At 60.1% G+C, this 19,191-nt stretch overlaps 1 protein-coding gene and 1 long non-coding RNA gene across 18 annotated transcripts in view; one reads left to right on the plus strand and one right to left on the minus strand.

The window, feature by feature from the left end:
• MYT1L (myelin transcription factor 1 like) overlaps window positions 1-19,191 on the minus strand; it is a 427,914-nt gene that overhangs the window by 19,474 nt on the left and 389,249 nt on the right. For all 13 annotated transcript variants that reach the window (XM_086699913.1, XM_086699905.1, XM_086699917.1 and 10 more), the window contains 3 exons: window positions 16,524-16,586; window positions 10,884-10,967; window positions 9,330-9,551 (listed from right to left, as the gene is read on the minus strand). In XM_086699913.1, the coding sequence (XP_086556039.1) occupies window positions 9,330-9,551; window positions 10,884-10,967; window positions 16,524-16,586 (369 nt within the window). The remainder of the gene's footprint in view (window positions 1-9,329; window positions 9,552-10,883; window positions 10,968-16,523; window positions 16,587-19,191) is intronic.
• LOC147582180 (uncharacterized) overlaps window positions 1-19,191 on the plus strand; it is a 36,719-nt gene that overhangs the window by 14,734 nt on the left and 2,794 nt on the right. Inside the window, exons 3-5 of one of the 5 annotated variants that reach the window (XR_015248819.1) lie at window positions 10,412-16,310; window positions 16,700-17,785; window positions 17,900-18,137. This is a non-coding gene — a long non-coding RNA (uncharacterized LOC147582180). Of the gene's footprint in view, window positions 1-10,411; window positions 16,311-16,699; window positions 18,150-19,191 lie in introns of those variants that run through there. The other 4 variants (XR_015248818.1, XR_015248820.1, XR_015248822.1 and 1 more) reach the window with 4 other exon arrangements.

A 19,191-nucleotide genomic window follows, 5' to 3' on the forward strand; every position in this document is an offset into this window, starting at 1 on the left:
CCCTCTTCGCTTTCTGCGTTTCCGCTGTTTTTGTTTCCTGGGTTTGTAAAATGAGAGCAGGTCGTTTCAGCAGAGTTTTGAGATGGTGGAGTGACCGGGATTTTCCCTGGAGGCGGTTGCTGAAATCGAGTGCAGGGAGGACATCTGTCCGTCCGTCCGTCTGCACGCAGTGTGCTCTTCTCTTCCTTTCTGTGGGTCACAATGGCCGGGAGCCCGGCCACTCTTCCTCCTCAGTGAGGAATCCGGTGTGATGAGACCCCAGGCGAGGCCACGGGTGAGGAGGCCACAGGAGGACACCCGGCCCAGGGGACGGAGGCAAACGCTGAGTGGGTGCCCAAGACACCGCGGCCCCCAGCCCCTCACGGGGACAGAAGGAGCCCCCGAGAGGAGGCTCGGAGTGTCCCGATGGTGCAGCAGCAAGACGGGAGCCGGGATCTGACGGCCACAAGCCGCCACTCGGAGACACACAGCCCCTGTCCCCTTGTCCCCTTGTCACCTTGTCACCTTGCTGAGCGCATTGGGTTTTGTGCTGCGGAAGCTCATCGGAACAGGCAGTGAGGACGCCGTCGTCTTTCTGTCTGTCCTTCTGCTCACTCTCGGGAAGCTCAGAGCGAAATCCAGCAGAGTTATTACCGTGGGTCAGTGGTCCCCTCAGAAAGATATGCTGATGTCCCAGCTTCCAGAACCTGTGAGCAGGGCCCTATCCGGACCTTCGCTGATGTGATCAGGCTGAGACAACGGTATGCCGGCCAGTGACAGGTGTCCCCTAGAAGAGGGACATGCCCTGTGCCCGTGGTGCTGGAGCGGCCGGGAGGACACCCCGGAGCCTTTGGAGGAAGCCCTGCCCGCATCTTGGTGTTGGACCCCTGGCCTCCAGGGCGCGAGAGAACACACGCCTGCGGCCTTGGGAGCGTGTCAGGGCGGCCATGTGCGCGAGCTTCTTCCGTGTTCCCACCCCTCCCTGTTCCGTGGATGGGAGCTTTCCCGAGTGGGACACTGCAGGGGGCAGGCCGGCGCTCTGGCGACATGGGGACGCACCTTGGGAAGGGCCGGTGGCCTCAGTCCAGGGAGGGGGCTGTGCGCGTCCTACCCCTGCTGAGCCCGCACCGGCTCGGCCTGTGCTCTGCTCGCAGCACCGGAGGAGGGACGTCGGGAAGGCACCACTGCAGAAGCTGTAGACGAGAACCCCAGGGCGGCTCCAGGGTGTCCCCACAAGGGGCTGCACGTGGGTCCGCATGTAAACTCAAATCGTCCGAACCAGTCACACAACAGAGGCAGGGACCCTGCAGGGAACCGCACCGATGGCTCCCAGCCCCACAGGTTGGTGGCCATAGGCCCAGGTGCCTGTCCCCAGGGTCCTGGAGGGCTGGTCCTCCTCCTGGGCAGCTGCCAGGAGGCTGTGGGGGAGGAGAGGGCACAAGGGGTGTCAGTGGCTCCCGGGAGGGAGCAGGGCCCCCCCCCCTGCTGCCGGCTGGGAGCCCCGAGTGCTGGGTGTCCATGGGGCTAGCCCAAGCCGGGCAGGGAGGGCGAGGCCAGGGGTGGTGGGTCCCAGAGACCCCAGGACACAGGAATTTCAAGGGACAGAGAGGACAGATGTCTTTGAGCACCGGTGGCCACTGTCAGGTGGTCCCAGTGCCTCTGCCGAGGACGGAGCGTGCGGGCCGCTGGAGACAGCTGGTGGGGCGCAGGGGCCACGAGCAAGGACACCTCGCCCCCAGGCGCAAGAAGTGTGCCCTCCGAGAAAGCAGGGGGTGGAGGCAGGACCCCAGGTTACGTGCTTGCCTCGCGGGGAGGAAGCACAGACACGAGCACAGTCATAGAAGACACACAGGCTTGTAGAACTGTGCAACACAATCACATTCACAAAACTGCTGTATCCCCAAAACCTGCGATTTGCTTACGGGTTGAGGGTCGTGTCGCGCTGGTCAGAAGTGGCTGGAGACAAGAGGGTCCGCGGGGCCGGCTGAGCGGCGACCTCTGACCTAGAGCTCCGAGGTCTTTGTGCCGTTTGGTTTTGTGCTGTTCTGTGTTGGTGTTTTAATTCAGATTCACTCCCATCCTGGGACTTTAAAGCTTTTAAGAGTTCCGTTTCTTCATCTGTTTATTGGAGATAAAAGCGAGCTCGTTTGCATTATCGGGTTTTGGCTTGCACGTTGGCTTTCCCTACTCAGTCCTAACAGGCTGCGTTTCTTGAGGCAGAGACGGTAGGAGAGATTTGTTTCTCTAAAGACCCTGGCGCCGTGGCCCCGACAGTATGCTGGTGGGGGCCGAGCGCTCAGGGGGACCCTGGAGTCCCTGCCCCCGTGCCTGGGCCCCTGTCGACCCCTCCCCGGGTGAGCGGTGCTTGCAGCAGGTGGCTGCTTCTGTGGCCGTCAGTCTGGACACGGGGGTGGGGGAGGTGGGGGGGTGGGGAAGGTGGCGGAGGGGCCTCAGTCCCGGAGCCTCAAGGAACGGGATTCTGCCAAGACCCCAAGTGAGTCTGAGGCAGACAGTGAGCTCCAGGTGGGGGCGCAGACCTTGATACCTTGATTTCAGCCTGGTGAGGGCCCAGCAGGGGCTCCCGCGGCCGGGCACGTGTCCCGCGGGCAGGAGCAGAGCCGGGAGCTGGCTTTACGGCCCGGGCTGCGGTATCTGTGGAACCGGCTGCTGGTCAGGCCGCCTGGAAGGGAAGTGAGCCTCCAGCAGCCGTCGAGTGCGGACTGGGCCCGGGGACAGAAAGATGTGGTGTGGGTGTGACGTGGGTCCAGGAGGGAGGGCCGAGCACCCCCCCCCAGCAAACACTGCACGTCTCCCATCCTCTTCAGGCCGAGGAGGCCACAGGCGTGACCTCTTCCTTCTGGCTCTTCACGGGGCCTGTGGGGCTCGCGGTTCCGGGTAGGTGCTGGGCCCACGTTTCTCCCTCTCAACTGCTTCCCGTCAGACACAAAACGTGGAGATTAAAATACAGGAGTCAGACGACAGGGTGCTTTCAGGGGACAGGGGTCAGCACGGGGTCGTGCAGAGGGGACCAGTCCCAAGGGGCGCGTCCGGACCCGGGCCCTGGCGGCCGGCTGCTCAGGGCCCTGAACTCAGATCTCCCGTGCGGTTAGGGGACCGGCCAGGCCACCTGTGCGGGGGGTTCGTCGTGCGCCCCAGTTGGGTCCTGCCCGCTGCTTCGGGGTGTGTGCAGGAGGAGGCTGTGTGGGCGGCTCTTGCCAAGGGCACAGGGCCCACGGCCCCGCGTGCATCCCCGCAGGGGAGAGCAGTTTCCTCAGCGTGGCCTCACAGTACCCCTCTTGCCGGGGAGCCCCGGCCCCGCGAAGGACAGGTGCCCTGCAGGGTGGACGCTGCCTCCTGGCCTCCTCGGCCAACAGAGCAAATCCAAGGCCTCGAGCAGAACAGAGCGTGGAGGCATCTTTCCGCAGATGACGCCACCGGGTGAGACGGCCCCATGGTGGCCAGGGGGGCTTGGGGGGCTGCCTTCCCGGACGCGGGCAGGGGTCCAGCAGATCCCCGTCCCGCCTGGCAGGGCACCTCCTCCTTCCAGAGAGCGGCCACCTCAGCCCCTCCTTCCCTCCTCCCCTGGGACAGAAGCCTGCAAGTTAGGGGACCTCTCTTCTCGTGCTGTAAAGAAAAGCCTTCAATAAGCTTTTGTGACCCTGAAAACCACTTGGTCTGGGGGCACCCCGGCCACGGCCTCCCCGTTTCCTCCTGCGGCAGCAGCGGGGGGAGGGAACTCACACAAGTGTCCTTGTGACAAGGGTGAGGGCCAGGGGGCCGGGCAGAGTCCAGAGGGAGCATTCCAGAAGCGACAGGCCCCCCGGCTTCCTCCACACCTTGGATCACAGTTACTAGACCCGTGAGTTTTCATTCCTCCAAGCGGTGGAAAGCGGTGGAAGTTGGATTTGTCATCGAGGAACCTCCTTGCGGGTCCTCTGTGCACACATGTGGTCTTGGAGGCAGGGGCGAGCTCTCAGCCGTGAGATGACTCACTGCACAGGCCGCCACCTCCGGGTTGGGCACGGGCAGGGCTGTGCCAGCTGCTGACGCCCCCGAGGCGGGAGAGGTCTGCCCCGCTCTGCCTCCCCCGCGCCTCACGAGGAGCAGGTGTCTCGCCTACGAGGCGCAAAGGAAGCTGAGCTGGCCAGGTGGCTGCAGTGCTGTTCCCAACGCCTGCCAGGGTTCCCGCACTACAGGTGTCCCGGGCCCGTCCTGCAGGTATACACGACGGTCCCCGCGTGATGCCCCGGGCGGGACCTTCTCCTTCCTGGCAGCGTGCCCGCCGGAGAGTGCCTTCCCTCCTCAGTGTTGGTTGTCTGACCTCTGAATCTCAGGGTGCGGTGGCTCAGTGATACGTACGTTTGTAAAAAATTTAGGGCTTCTCAATACCCCACGGAAGCCGGATAAGGATAGAGCTTTCCTCCTCTTGGGCTCCTAGACTCCATCCCCCAGCGTCCCTTGCATCTGGTGATGCTATGGCCTGGGTCTCCCTATGGGATGGATGTGGGGGAGGAGCTGGGTCCTCCTCCAGATCGTGGCGGGAGGTGACTGAGTACAAGATAACTCCGGTAGGAAGCACTCAGCACGGGGACTGATTTTTAATGCGATTCTCTCGGGAAGTGCCAAGCAAAGTGAAATTCTGAAGAAAGCCAGCTCTCTGTGTGGGATGGACTAGAAGGAAGCTGAAAATAAAATACACCAGGTTGTCAGATCCAAGTGGGAAAGTTTAAGAGGGTCTAGGGTGTGATCTTTTTGAAAAAAAGTTCATTTTGGTCAAGCCCAGTGAAAGATACGACTTAGTTCCAAGGTTGCGTATTTTGTTTCCAGGGTTAGAGCTGGTGATTTTAATTCTGTAGACTCTTCCACTGTTCCTTGAAGGGCAGTAAGGTGGAGGGGATACTCACGCACAGAGAAGCAGGTTCAACAGCTAGGGACACCCACCTTCCCCCCGCCCCGCCCCCGGCCTGTGCCCCCAGGATGCACAGTGGCCTCCCCAGGCAGCGGGGCCCCCGGCAGAGCTCTCTCCCCGTGCCCTGCTTTTCCACCTCATGCCCCTCACCCCCAGACCATGCTGGAACCTCTTGCCTCGGGACCCGTCACACCTGGAAAGTGTTCCTGTCTCGGAGGAGGCCGGGCTGCTCGGCGCGCCCAGTGAGCCCCCTGCTGCCTTCCATTTTCACCAGAGCTCTGACCACCTCAGAAAACGTATTCCGTTACTCACGGAGGCGGGAGACCGTTTCCTAAATGCTGGTATGCGGGGACAAGTGAGGTGCCCTGCATACGTGGAAGCGGGAAGAAGCCGTTGCAACGGAGCAGGGCAGACCCTGCAGTTGCCGGGGAGCGGGGCACACAGGGCACCCTGCGTGGACAGGGGAGTCCGGCCCGTTTCACCACCTGGATACAGAGGCTCAGGGTGAAGGGGAGCCGCACAGCTCGGAGGAGGGGCCCCGGAATGCAGGAGGCAGGCTGCCTGGGTTCGAGTCCTGCCCCGTCACTTAGACACACAAGTACTTAACTCCTGTGGCCTGAGTTCCTGGTCTACAGACCAGGAATGTTTACAAACCGGGCACGTTATGGGGCCTGATTCCATGGGTTCTTATGAAGACGACGAGGGTTAACATCGCAAGGTATTTCGAACACTGCTTGGCGCACGACGAGCCCGACATCACGTTGAAGGACGAGGAGGCCTTCGTAGGGCAGGTGGGGAAGTGGAGGAAAGAGCGTTGTAGGCAACGGGAAGGCGCTCAGATGCGGAGGGAATGGCACTCAGCAAGGCTGGCAGGGAGGGGAGCGAGGTCCCCGGGCGGAAGCCCAGGCGCCAGGTGGGGGGAAGGCGGGTGCCGGCTGGGAATTGTGTCGCCGCCGCCGGGTCAGCCGGCTCCTCCCGGCCTCCCCGCCCTTCCCGGCCTGCCTGCACCCCGCTCCCAGTCACCCCCGGGGCCCGTGCCCGGGCTGTGCCAGGCTGCTGCTTGTTTTCCCCTCCCGCACCCTGCTGGCTGCCGGGACAGGGCGTGCCGCCCCTTCGGGGGCCCCCCTGGGCCGCCGTCCGCTGCCCACCCACCCCTCCTCCTCCTGCCCCACTTGCCCCGTCGTCGTCCTGGCCGGGCTCCCACCTCCCGCAGCCGGCCTGGGTCCTCAGTGTCTCACTGTCTCCCGCATTTTCCCCTTCTGGTAACACGTGGATTCTCTCTTCCCGAGGCCGTGCCTCGATCCTGGGCCCTGGGGAGATACGTGTCTCCCTCCTGAATCTCTTCTACCGGTGGCCACATCCTCACTCCCCACCCTGACACCTGCCCTCTGCCCTCTGCCCTCTCTCAGGCTGGCTTTGGTCCCAGCTGTCCCCATCCGGGTTTTCTGGAACCCTCTCCACGGCCCCCTGGGAGGTGCGTGTGGCCACTGCTTCGGGTGACAGCACTCGTTTGGCTCACGGCTGGCCTTCGAAGTGACGACGGGGAGAGCCGGTCCGTCCCGGATGCTCGAGAAGCATCTACAGATCACGAGGGCCTATGCCGCATCGTCAGAAGACAGCGACTTCGGCTTCCCGTACTGCTGGAGGGTTCGCAGTATGTCCTGATAGAAATGTCTGATTTACATGGGAAAGTATCTGGGTTTTCATTCTAAACACTGCAGTTTTAGGAAGACTCGGCCAATCCTGAAGAAAAATAAGACATTTCCTACGCCCTTTACGTGAGCTCTGCTGGGGACACGGGCTGGAGCCCCCCACCCTCCCTCACAGGGTGGAGAGTTTGCCTCCAGACTTGAATGAACGAAACGGTTTCGCGGCAAGTGGGGACTGTGGTGCGCAGAGCCCCTGGGGCTCTGACCGTCCCTGTCCCGGGGTGTCTGCGGGCTGTGACCTCCCAGAGGAGGAAACTGGGGAGAGCGTCTCGGAGGGCCTGGAGGCCACAGACGCGTGTTCCTGCTCACCCGGTGCTTATGTCCCGGCACCGTTAGACGTGATCTCTTGTCACCTACGAAGGCTGCCACACTTTGGAGGAAAAGAGGGATAACGGGAACTTTGTGTTTTCCCAGCACAGGGGGTGTATCAGGAACCCCACGTCTCAATGCGCCAAGGCCATCTTTCTGGAGACTCCTCCTCGCTAAGGCCTTAAAGGTTTGGGGCGACGGCTGGCCTGTCACCCCACGAGGCCGGGGCCACAGCCTCCAAAGGCTGAGCCTTCAGACACTCTGCTCAGCTAACGTCCGCACGCTTTTCCAGTTCTCGCCTGGGAATTGTCCAATTCTCGCACCTTCTGGGAATCGCATTTTGCCTACTCGATAAAATAAATGAGCACTTGTTCAGCAGATAAAAACTGCAGGTCAACAGACAATAGGGTGTGATTCAGCCTTAAAAAGGAAGGACATTGTGACAGCTGCAACACACGGTGAGTCTTGGGGACGCTGTGCTCAGTGAAATCGGCCAGACCTAGAAGGACAAACACCGGCTGATTCCACTCGTCATACGTCCCTGGAGTCGTCTGATGGTGGAGGCGGAGGGTGGACGGTGGGCGCCGGGGCTGGGGGAGGGGGTCAGCGTCGGTGTTACTGGGGACAGAGCTGCGGTTTGGGAACACGAGAAGCTTCTGGAGATGGTGGGATGGTTGCACAAGAACGTGAGTGGCCTTTCTGCCACTGAGCTGTGCACCTAAAGGTAGTTAAGATGGTAAGACGTGCGTTTTACCTCAACGTACACACAGCAGTTCAGCTCTGCGCTCGGTTCTGTTCGTCCCCTTTACCCGCGTGCCGCCACCCTGTTCCTGCACAGACGCCGAGGGCCTGCAAAGGCATCTTAAGCGCCCGGCACCTGTGGGGGCAGAGCGGCACTGACAGGCACGCCAACAGCCCTCTTCCTCCTCGGGGACGACTGAGACGCCAGCTCACAGCGCGAGGATTCGGCCGCTGTTGGAGCGTGAAAGGCAGGGCCCCTGACTCAGTGCCCTGACGCGTCCCCCCTCCCAGGTCCTCTGGAGGCAGGGTCATGGTGGCCAGCGCCATAGTCTCAGCCTCGTGCAGCAGGGCTGGTGGCCCTCAGGCTGGGTGGGTGTCATGGGTCACATCCGGGACCCTCTGTGGCTCCTGCGGGGAGCTGGGCAAATGGGCAAAAGGGGGCGCCTTGGGGTCACTGTCTGTCCTGGGTCCCAGCGGACCTCGGCGTAGACCCTCGTCCCAGTAGCGGGAGTGGGGTCTGTCTGTGCACGGGGGCAGAACGGACGCCGTGTGGGCCCCGAGCATGTGAACGCCTGCAGGCTGCGGGGGCCCCTCCGATCAAGGCCAGCTGCTCCCAGGAGACACCAGGGCCGCTGGCCTCGGGCCGTAGGCTGAGAGATTCGGTCAAGGAGAGCCATTCGTGTTTCCTCTCTGTCCCCTGACCCTGTGTGAGTTCCTATCACGGCAGGATTCTCTTTCACAGTGAAAACGTAACCTTCCTTTCAAGGGGCATTGAAAGGCTCCGATCCACACATTCCTGCACATGCCGTGACCCCTTCCTGTTTGCATGGAGGCTTCTGTTCATTCTGGCCTGGACACGGCTTACCGCATTTCCCCTGGCGTCCTCCAGCCTGCTTTGCAAGAAGCTGGGGACACGTGGCCCGACCGATTCCACTGCCTCCGCGATCTGTCTACACCACCCACCCCGACTCTTCCTCGCAGGGCCCACCGAGTGGCATTTGACTCAACAGAATAGGCCTCTTCTGCTAAGACAACCTAACTGCACATATTTCTTTTAAAATTAAGGGCGCCTGGGTGGCTCAGTCGGTTGAGCGTCCGACTTCAGCTCTGGTCACGATCTCGCGGTCCGCGAGTTCGAGCCCCGTGTCGGGCTCTGGGCTGATGGCTCAGAGCCTGGAGCCTGCTTCCAATTCTGTGTCTCCCTCTCTCTCTGCCCCTCCCCCATTCATGCTTTGTCTCTCTCTGTCTCAAAAATAAATAAATGTTAAAAAAAAAAATTTTTTTTAAATTAAGCGAGTAAAACTTAACGGGTTGATTGGCTGTTCTGGAAATGTCCTGATCCCCTTTTGGCCCGGGCATGCAACATGAGGTCCCTGTGCTAAAAACCATCCTCCTTCCCGGAGTGAAGGGCCTGCCTGCAGTCTCTAGGCCAAACGAACAAACCTACAGATGCGCGTGTGTGTGCAGCTACAGCGTGCGTCTTACTGTGGATCCCGATCCAGGACTTTGGTAAACGCCTGTCCTGATGCAGAGATGGGAATGAGGCGGACGTCTCAAAACACACTCGAGGGTTTTCCTTTTTTTGCCTCAGGAGATCATGAGTTGGTGGCACCTTTGCACCTTTTCTTTCTAAACGAGCCTCGCATCGTGCCGGCCGTGACCCGGGACAGGCGGCCACTCACCTCCGGTGTGTGAGGAAGCTGCCGCTGACGTGGCCCGACCCGTCACATCCTGGCGTGGGACACGACATGCCCTCCGTCTTGACCGACTTCCAGGAGAACTGGGAGCCATTGAGGTATCCGTCCTTCTGTCTCTTGGCGGCCAAGGGACATCCTGACGCACTGCGGTGGGAGGCGTACTTCCCGGTTATGTGGCCCTGGCCGTCACACCCAGGAACGGGACATCTGGGGAGCAGAAGACACGCACGTGATGGTCGTGCCACCATATGCCTGGTGGCCTCCACAACGGGGTCGGAAGAACCTGGCTTGAGGAAAAACCCATCAGGCTCTGCTCCAGCAAAGGAAAAGGACAGAGAAAAAGGCCCTGAAAGTGCCACCTAGTGGAGAGCCGAGGTAATTCCTCGCGTGGAAACGCCTGGTCAGCCGCTGACCCCAGGAAGGCGGTTTTGGGGAGAATGTCTGCGTTGGGGAGGAATGTTGGATGTCGCAAGTGAGATGCAGGCATCTGTTGAAAAGACCCCCTTTCGGACAGAATCACAGCTCTTTCGGTGGAGGAATGCAAGGCCACCGGTGGAGAAATTGCAGGATTGGTTTTTAAAGGCGATTGTATAAACCCGTGGTTTTTCTCAAGAGCTAGAAAGCGCGTTCTGTTTGGCTGTGTTCTCCCGGGGCCATAAAATAGCCTCCAGCCAGAGAGGGTGTTAAGCAGGAGGCAGAGATTTTAATTAAGTCTCCTGGAACGGTGTCGGCACGTGGTACCCCATCAGTACCTTTTGGGGAATAGGTAGGAAAATCATTGGCTGCAGCTGGAGGTCAAGGGCAGGCTAACCCCGCTCCTGAACCTCCCCGGGGCAGTGACGGCCGTGGGGCCGAGGACGCAGGCAGACCACCAACGGTTACCGCACGGAGGTGCGACTCAGCGCGCCTCACGGGCCCGGGCCGGCGGGTTTCGCATGCGTTTTTTTAACGGCAGAGTTTACATTCTACAAAATTAGTGTAACCTGATTCCTTTGATACGTTTTATGTAATTTTTATAATAATTTTCATTTTTATTTTTTTTAATCAATTTCTTTTTTTCTCCAAAGGCCCTGAGATGAACATCGCAGGGAGACAGCCCAGGTTTATCTTACGGAGTTTTGGGACCGGGCTCCGGGCTTCCGTGTGTGGCAAACACCCGGAGAATGTGCTGGAAGCCCGGGGTGCCTGCCCGCCGCTCTCAGGTCCTGGCGGAGAACCGGACAGAGGGCGGCTGCGTGGTTTCCAGCGAACATTCGCCGTCGGTGTTACCGCTAACACCTGCCTCTCCCCGCCAGCGCCACCGCGTCTCCCACCGAGGGGCAGAGGGACGTTTCCTGGCTCCGTGTCCCCCAAGCATCAGGTGGCTGGAGATTCCCCATTTACGTGGTGCTCCTGACCGGCAGGTGTGCTCTGGGATTGGTGCCCCATAGGTGGCCTTGCAGGTGCCTGGCGTCCCCTCCCCCTGCCCCCACCGCCCCCCTGGGCTCCCCCAAGGGCTCGCTGCCCTCTGCCCGCCCTCTGCCCGCCCCACACGCGCACCTGATGGGCTCCTGGTCTTCCTTGTCTTCCTTGCTCTGTGCCACCCTGATGCCACTTTTCTTTGCTCTCGGGCAACCTGAAAGACTAAAGAAGGGACACAGCCTCAGGACGCGTCCACCGTGGCGTGGGCAGGTCCCTCCCCGCTGTCGCTGCTCAGATTCTGTTTCTCCAGAAGCTGGAGCTGCTCCCCGTGAACACAAAATTATTCCGGGAGGAGGGACCTTCCGGGAACGGCCCCGCGTGTGCTCTCCACGTCTTTAGACCCCGTCAGTCCCCTGGCGAGGGGGAGCGCTGGGTGGCCGGGAACCCAGAGAGAGGCTGGGTGGCGGGCCCAGAAAAGGGGTAACGCTGAGGAGAAAACACACGCTCCCTCCATCTCTTCCCCGGCGACCTGTTGTCTGCAGCCCGCTGCCTGGGCCCTGCCATCTGGGGACAATGACACCCGGTGGTCTGATTCCTCTCAAGTACAGACTTACTGTGAGTCTGCAGAAGGTGCAGAGGAAGTTGAACATGATTATTTTATTCAGTCGTCAAAATTTTGGAAATAGAAGCTCACGCTTATCTAAAGGAAGACTTCCGGCTGGAACAGAAAACTACTCATACATGTCTGATCATGCACGTGGGCCAACATGTATGAACTGCACATGTGCTAACTTGCATGAGCGTGTACACGGGCTAACAACAGGCTGTGATATGAGATTGTGCACGAGAACGTACAGAATAAATGCGATTCTTGTGCAAAGACTGAAAAACCAGAAACTAGGCCATTTACGGAGACGCGGGGACACACGGGTGCAGACTCGTCCGGTGCCGACGCGCGGCCGTGGCCCAGGTGGGTACCCGTCACCCCTCCTCCGTTCCTGAGCTTGTGCCGTGCTTCCCGGTCAGTCCTGGCTGACCACGCTGAGTCTCAGGGTCCCCTCACCCATCGCTGCACTCTGCCCCCCCAGCATCTTCCCCCCTTTCCTCTCGGGTAAGACGCAGCACCCCACAGGCAGAGGGCGGGTGCTGGGGTTGGGGCTTCGGGCCCCGGCGCTGCCCCCTCCTGTCTCGGTCGACAGGTGTCCCAACCCCTGGAACGTGGCCCGTCTGCTACGTCACCGTCTCCTTTGATAGGAATGTGGGAAAGACGAGATGTGCCCGGATCCTCTCCCTCCTGCTGCCTCTGGTCCTCCGTTTCAAGGTAAAAACTTGGAAAGTGGGTGTGCCGCTCCGTGGCTGTCCCCACTGCCGTCCAGCTCTGATCTCTTGCCAGGAAGAGCGCTCTTTCCGGTCACCATGATCCGGAGCCGGAGGGCGCCCCTGGCCTCTTGCAGGCGATGCTCCTCCGAGCCTGTCGGCAGCCTCGGCGTCTGGAGGGCCTGTGTCCCAGGAGGTCGGTGTCGTGTGCTGCCCTCGCTTGAGGCCTGAGCTCACACGTCCCTCGTGCTCCTGAGCCCCCGCCAGGCCCTCTCCCCGCACGTCCTTCCCTTCCGGCAGAGCTCTCCTGAGCCCTCTGCCATCCACGACAAAACTCAAGCCGTGCGTCCTACGACTCCTGGTCACGTCTCTTTGGGCGACGCCCTTCATTCCCGCCAAAGGTTAAACTCCTCGCCCTCAGTTCCCTCCACGTCTCGTGTGCTCCTCTCCGTGGATGGCATCGGCGTCTGCTCCCTGGCCCGAGACGGAACTGAGCTCATCCTTGGCCTTACTTGCCCGGGGTCCTGCTGGTTTTACGTCCCCCGTATCTTCGGAACCATCCCCTTTCTGCCTCCACGACGCCGTGTCGGGACGGGCTGGCATCAGCTCCGAGCTGTGTTAAGCCGCTCCATTTAGGACCTTCCGGTGGCCCACCACCAAATGCCTCGCCGTGGGCACCGTGGGCCGGCCCCGCCCCCAGTGTCTGCCGGCTCTCCCGCCTGGCGCACGCCTGCGCCCTCGCACGCTCTTCCGGCGCCACTGTCCCCGCCGTCTGCTGGCGGGCACATCCCTCGAGGTGTGTTCCTCGGTGTGGGCGCCCTTCTGACCACCGGCCCTGGGAGCCCGCGGGGCCCCGTCCCCTGCGGGTGTCGCTCGCGCTGTGCTGGAAGCCGTCCGCCCACCTACCACAGGCTGCTGAGCCGCGAGTTCGGGGGCGCGAGAGCCATGTGCTCGGTCGCCCGCGTCCAGTCCCACACCGTGTGTCCAGCCGGGGGTCTGCGTGCGCCCGCGGCCCTTCCTGGCTTGGATCCGGGGCCCTGTGGCCCGCGTTGCTTCCGCCCGCCGGCGGTCATCCCCTCCTGGATGTTCCCGTTACTTCCGAACGCTGCTTTCGGGTCCTCCCTGCGCGGTTTCCTCACGTGCAGTCAGGACACAAATACTAGTCCCGTAGGACAGCGAGACCACACAGGCAACGTGTACAGCCATGCTCGTGGTACATAGTACGTGCTCGACACATGCTACCTTTGCCATCAGAGAACATTCTGGAACCCTAAGCGAGCAGCTGCTCTCTGAGCCTGGGAGGCTGTCCTGGGGAGCCAGAGTCACGTGGTGGCTTGTGACAGCTCAAGGCTTTGGCACTCTTGCTGCATGTGAGCCATGGCAGGTCACAGGGATCAGGAGCTCCTCGGGACTGTGTGCTGGGACCACGCTGGGTGGGGGTGGGGGGGCCGCTGCGCTGGCAGGAAACAGCCGGCCTGGGAAGGGCCAGCTCGAGCAATGGATCCTTGTTGTCCTTGTGGACGGGGCCGTGGTCTCTGTGGACCCCTCCAGCCTCACCTGCCAGACGCAGTCCCTCTTGTCACTGAGGACCGAGGGAGGCAGAACATGTGACGGTGGGCTGGGTTGTTTTTTTTCTTTTTTTAAGTTTATTTATTTTGAGAGAGAGGGAGAGACAGAGAATACCAAGCAGGGGCTCGAACTCGAACTCAAAAACCGTGAGAGCAGAACCCGAGCTGAAATCAAGAGTCAGACGCTTAACCGACCGAGCCCTCCAGGCATCCGGTTTGTTTTGTTTGTTTTGTTGTTGATGGTACCCTAGAGACCGCCGGCAAATATGGATTGTACTGAATTCAGGGAAGCGTCAGAGCTGGTGCAGAGATGAGAAAATCGCACCATGAAAACGGAAATGGAGCGTGCACAGGCCAGAACCTCTCCCACCCAGAGCCGGGACTGGGCGACCTTCGGGGCCCTTCTGGGCGGGGAGGTGGCCAACTCTGAACCTGTTTCCTCCGTGCGAGAGGACACGACCTCACCTAACACCGGCGTGGCCCTGAGAGCGGTGGAGGACAGCGCACTGTCCCCGGCTCCCGGCTGAGAGGGGCACCTGGCCTCTGTGCCCCAGTCAGGAGGGCGGCCGGCCCACAGCAACGCCCCAGGCAGGGCCTGACCGCGTGCCTTCCCTGGAGAGGGAGGGGGGCTCAGCATCCACAGCCCCCATTCTGGGCCCCTGCTTCCTGGGAGACCCGGGATGGCAGGAGGGCTGCGTGGGCTCACGGCTGCCTGAGTTGTGGCACCGTTTTAAAGACGTTTTCTCTGTTGTTTGCTCATCGGTAACATTCCTCACGTCCCTGGGAAGCGACAGTGGACGGTTAACCCTGAAAGCAGGTTCTCTCCTTGTGTTTGGGCCTCGTGAGCGGCAGGCCTGGGGGCTCCGCGCCAGCCTCTCCTTCCTCAGTGGCCGCCCGAGGGAGCTGCCAGCCGTGTCTGTGCTTCCCCGGGTGGTGGCCTCAGCCAGTGGGACAGACGGCATGGCCCTGTGCGCCGCTTGGACTTTCGGGGCGCTCCTGCGGGGGGCGCTGGCTGTGCTCAGCTTTGCCGGGAACTGGGTCAGGTTCACGTGCCCGGGCTTGGCTTTTCAGGAAACCTGGGCTTTGTGACATTTTATTCATAGGTTTGTGCTCTATCAATACCCGCCTCTCTAACCTAGAAGCTCAGGGAATAAAAATGGGGAAACTGAATTAACACATTACGTGTCACCAAGCCCAAAGAGAAATCAGTAGCAGAACATACATTTGGACGTGGAGTGACCACCAAATGTCCACTTTTAGCTGTGCAGACACCGTGCTGGGAGTCGTGGTCACGTGAGGACACAGACATTTCTTTTCAAGATAAATTAAAATAAAGGGCAGCGTAGAATGTGCTTGGCGTTTCCCACTTAACTGGAGGGTTTACTTTCACCGAATTCACTCTGGACCAGTGACTTCACACTGGCGGTGTGTTTGCGGGTGTTTTTTCCTGCTCTGCACTCCCCTGACCGCGGCGGGCTCCGAGCTGCCCCCCAGCCTGCTCCGCCCCCTGTGGTCCTCGGGGTGGCTCCGGGAAACATTCGGTGACGTCCAGAGACTTTCCGCAGCCATCACGAGCCACGGCGGCGGTGGTGCTGGCGTCTGGTGGGCAGACGTCCCACCGTGTGCCGGGCAGGGCGCCGTCCGGCCCCCAGTGTCCGCAGGGCCCAGGCGGGTGCCCCTGGCGTAGAAGACGCATGTGAGGAATCCTCCCGTGACCCCACCGTTCAGTTCTCCATTCCTAAGCTGCGCTTTTCACAGATCCGAGCGGCTGAGGAGTGCTCCGGAGTGAGCCCAGGGAGCACGGGGCATGCGGTGGGGTCCCGATGAGGAGGCTGCCTCTGCCCTCCTCCAAACTGGGCCGGCAGCCGCTCAGCATCCCCTGCTCTGACCACTGGCATCTGACCACTCGGGCGGCCACGGGCAGCACACGATTCACCGGCAAGCACCCTCCCTGTGCTGGGTGGCCGGTGGCTAACTCTCATTGTCAGGGGCCTCTGCACCCCCGTCCCCCTGTCCCCCTCTCTGCCCCTCTCTCCTCTCTCCCCCTGTCTCCCCCCTCCCCCTCCCCCTCCCTTTCCCTCTCTCCCCCTCCTCTCCGTCCTGTCTTCTTTGTTTCCTCGTGGGAGGTGCATCCGAAGCCCGGATGCTCATCCACTTGGGGACCGCCCACTTTATGCTGGGAAATGCAGATAGTGACCCAGCAGCAGTGTCAGTCTCTGTATTTGCAGCACCACCTCCCACTGTTGGATGGGACTTAGCTCCTGAATTCCTTGTCCCGACCTTGGCCTTGCCTGTTCTTGCTCACTGAACAGGACAAGAAATTGGTGCGGTGACCCCATGTCTAGATCCACTTTTGTGGACACAAGGTCTCCAGAGTTTCTTTCAGGTCACTTCCAACGCCTGGCCCGGCACCCAGGAGGGAGACCTCAGGCTGCCCTTTGGATAATCCCTTCCCCTTGGGAGCAGCAGGGCCTGTGACGAGTCGTGTCTTCAGCTCTGCTACTGGGGCTCAGGTTTTCATATTTAGGAGGCCGGCTCCCAGCGGTGTTGGAACGCCTGCCTCTCAGTGGCCGTCCCAGGGACCTTATTCTCTGCCAGCGATGGTCCTTTTCCCCGTCCTCTTCTGCTTTAGAATGGCTGCTGCTGGATGACCCGAGGAGTCGCTCATAGGCGGACGCAGGTGCAGGACAGGTGGGGCGTCAGGGGGGCGGGCGGTCTGGGGCCGGGAGCGTCTGCCTCCCGTGAGGACCCCACGGGGAAGGCACCACGTGGTGGTCTGGCGTCTGGCGCATCGGCGGGTGGCACGGAGCGTGCACCAGAGCCTGCTGGAAGCCTGCGCCCGCGCGGCGGGACAAGGAGCCGGGCCGTGCAGGGGGACGGGCTCGTCACGTACCTTCGATGAGAAGCGTAGTTGCCGGTGATGTGCCCAGAGCCGTCGCAGCCGGGGGTCGGGCACCTGCAAACACAAATGCAGATCGGCCAGTTGACTTGAGAGAAATCGACCCCCTCAACACGTCACGTCCTTACTCATCCAGAAAGCAAACTCTCAATGCTTCACCTCCCTACCAGAGAGAGACGAGCGGAGCAGGAAGCCCCGCGGCGGGGAGCGGGCACCTGTGCCCACCTAGCGCACCACCAGATACCAACCTTGGCCACCTTCTTCCTTCCAAGCACAAGGACGCTTTCCGGAGCATCAGGCCCTCGGTACCTGCCTCGCTCACAACACCCCCTCGGGCTTGGGCTCGAGGCTGTTGAGTCCAGAGCCTCTGACCCCTGCAGACACCCCCCGCCTGCTTCCCTCCTGCTCACGTGAGCCTCAGGGAGGGAGGGGTCAGTGGGACTCAGCCACAGCCGTCGTCCACGAAGCAAGCTTCGTACACGGCGGACGTGCGCAGGGACTGCTCTTTGTCTACACTTGAAACACCGGCACTAAATCAGGCTCCCATTAAAGCTGGGCCACCTGGCTGACCCGAGTCCAGTGAGGGCGGCGCCTGGGCCTGAGCCGTGGGGACTCCATGAGAGCGTCAGGCCACCTCGAGTTGCCTTAAAGCCCCGTGACCTTAACCGACCCGCACGGAGCCCAGATCTCTTGGTCCAGCAGTCCCCATCAGCCCAGACCCTAGAGTCCTTCTGGGACCTGCACCGGCTGTGTCGGCCTGCGCTACGGGACACGGCGTTCTTTAAGAACGGTTTCGTCATCGCTGCCCTTCCTATGACGTCCTAAGTGCACTGTCTCAAGGAAAGTCAGGTGCACTGCAGACGCCTTGCATCTCAAGCTATTCTGGTTGCCATGTGGCCACCGGGACTGTAAAAAACAAGGACAAAAATTAAGAAAAAAATTCTTCTTTCTTTCCAGATAGCTTGTAACTCTCAAAAACAACAAGGATGAAGGGACTTAGTAAGAACATCACGCCTGGGTCAGCCCTGTGCCTCACCCCCACTCCGTGAACACCCGAGTGCCTGGTAAGGACAAAAATCACAAACTTCAAGTATTTAACCAGTGTCTGCTGCTTCTGAGGGGTTTCACATGGCTTTCCGCTCAGAGTCACCGGGGACACCGGATGCTGAGACGGGGCCAGCAAGTGACTTGTCTGGAGCAGGACGCGGTGGCCCCGCTGCCCCCCCAGCACCGCTGGATGCTGGGCGGAGACGGCAGTGGGTGTCACAAGCCAACACTCGGTGTCTGTCTACATCTCCTTCAGTCCTAAGAGAGGGGTCCGTCCTGGCTCTCACGGTGCGCTAACGGCTATTTGCCGTGTCATATTACAGGTTAAAGTTCCGTTTACGGCCCCTGCTGTGAGAGCTTAAAGAGGCAAACGGATCACGTTTGCCACGTCGCTGGTGTGGACACTCGGAACCAGGAGTTTTAAAATATGCGCTTGTGGTGGAACAATGAAGTGTGTGCAGAATCTGTGTGTCGAGAACAACCACCGAAATCTGACTGTTGACCTGAGTTTTGTTAGAGCGACAGCTGTTTGTGTGAAATTAAAGTCTGATCGCAAGACTATTCTGCCAATGGGTAAGTATTTATTTTCTAAATAATAACTTAAGTGACCGAGCCGAACTGCCTGGTTCCTCGCATGGATGTGCTTCGTGTGGACAGGCACCCCGCTCTCCGCACCGCCCCCCCCCCGCCCTGCCCCCGCCCACAACATGCCCCGAGGGAGGGGAGTCTGAAGGCAATAAACCTCATTCTAAGAAAAGCTCATCTTCGTGCAAGTTTCTGTTTTGAAAATGTATCAAGAAACAGAAATGTTTCCTACTAGCCAATAATACACACTTGGCCTTGCTTTTTGCTTAAAAAAATTCTTCAAACTCTTCCTAATTTAAGCACTCAGCGCAAATTTATTTAAAATTTATTCATTTTAACACGAGTAGAGAATTTTCAATGTGCCTTTTTTTGGTGAGGGCTGGAGGAGGTTGACATATTCTGTTCAAATTTAAAGTGAACCATTATAACCAAAATAATGCAAATGAAAATCAGATTTTACTAATTATAAAAAAAGAGAGAAAGACTTTCAGAGTAGATTTTGTGTGTTTAAGCCATTTACAAAGGCATCATCTGATAAAAAAAGAGGCGTTTAAAATGTCCTTTATCACCATGAAAACAACACACAAAATATTGATTTGGCCCGTTTCCGCTGTGTTGGGAAAGAAAAAATGTTTCCAGAAAGCGTCCTCTCGGCTTTCATCGTCAGCCGGGCAGAGGGGGTGGAGCCCCAGGCCTGCCTCAGGCCCTGTGACCTGAGTCTGCTCCCCAAGGGCCACACCTCTGCGCAGGGGCACCAAGGGCGGCCTCGTGGCCTCCACCTGTCACACGCCGGCCGCGCGAGCGCGAGCGCAGCAGCCCAGGACCTTGGCCAGGCCAGGCGGGGGTGTGGGATGCCTTGCTCGCTGCCTTTCTTTGTTCGCTCCCCGTGACGCAGCCAAGGCTTTTGGGGGGGAGGCGATTCAGCCTTTTCACCTTTAGGTGGTGCTTCCGGACCACGTAAGGCAGCCCAGAAAGGTTTCTGTCTTGTATCAGCTCTTCGTGTTCATTTTTCTGTTGCTGCTCAAGACTT

The sequence above is a fragment of the Puma concolor genome, chromosome A3 (genome assembly GCF_028749965.1).
Source record: "Puma concolor isolate L17-30 chromosome A3, mPumCon1.1.hap2, whole genome shotgun sequence".
NCBI classification, from domain to species: Eukaryota; Metazoa; Chordata; class Mammalia; order Carnivora; family Felidae; genus Puma; species Puma concolor.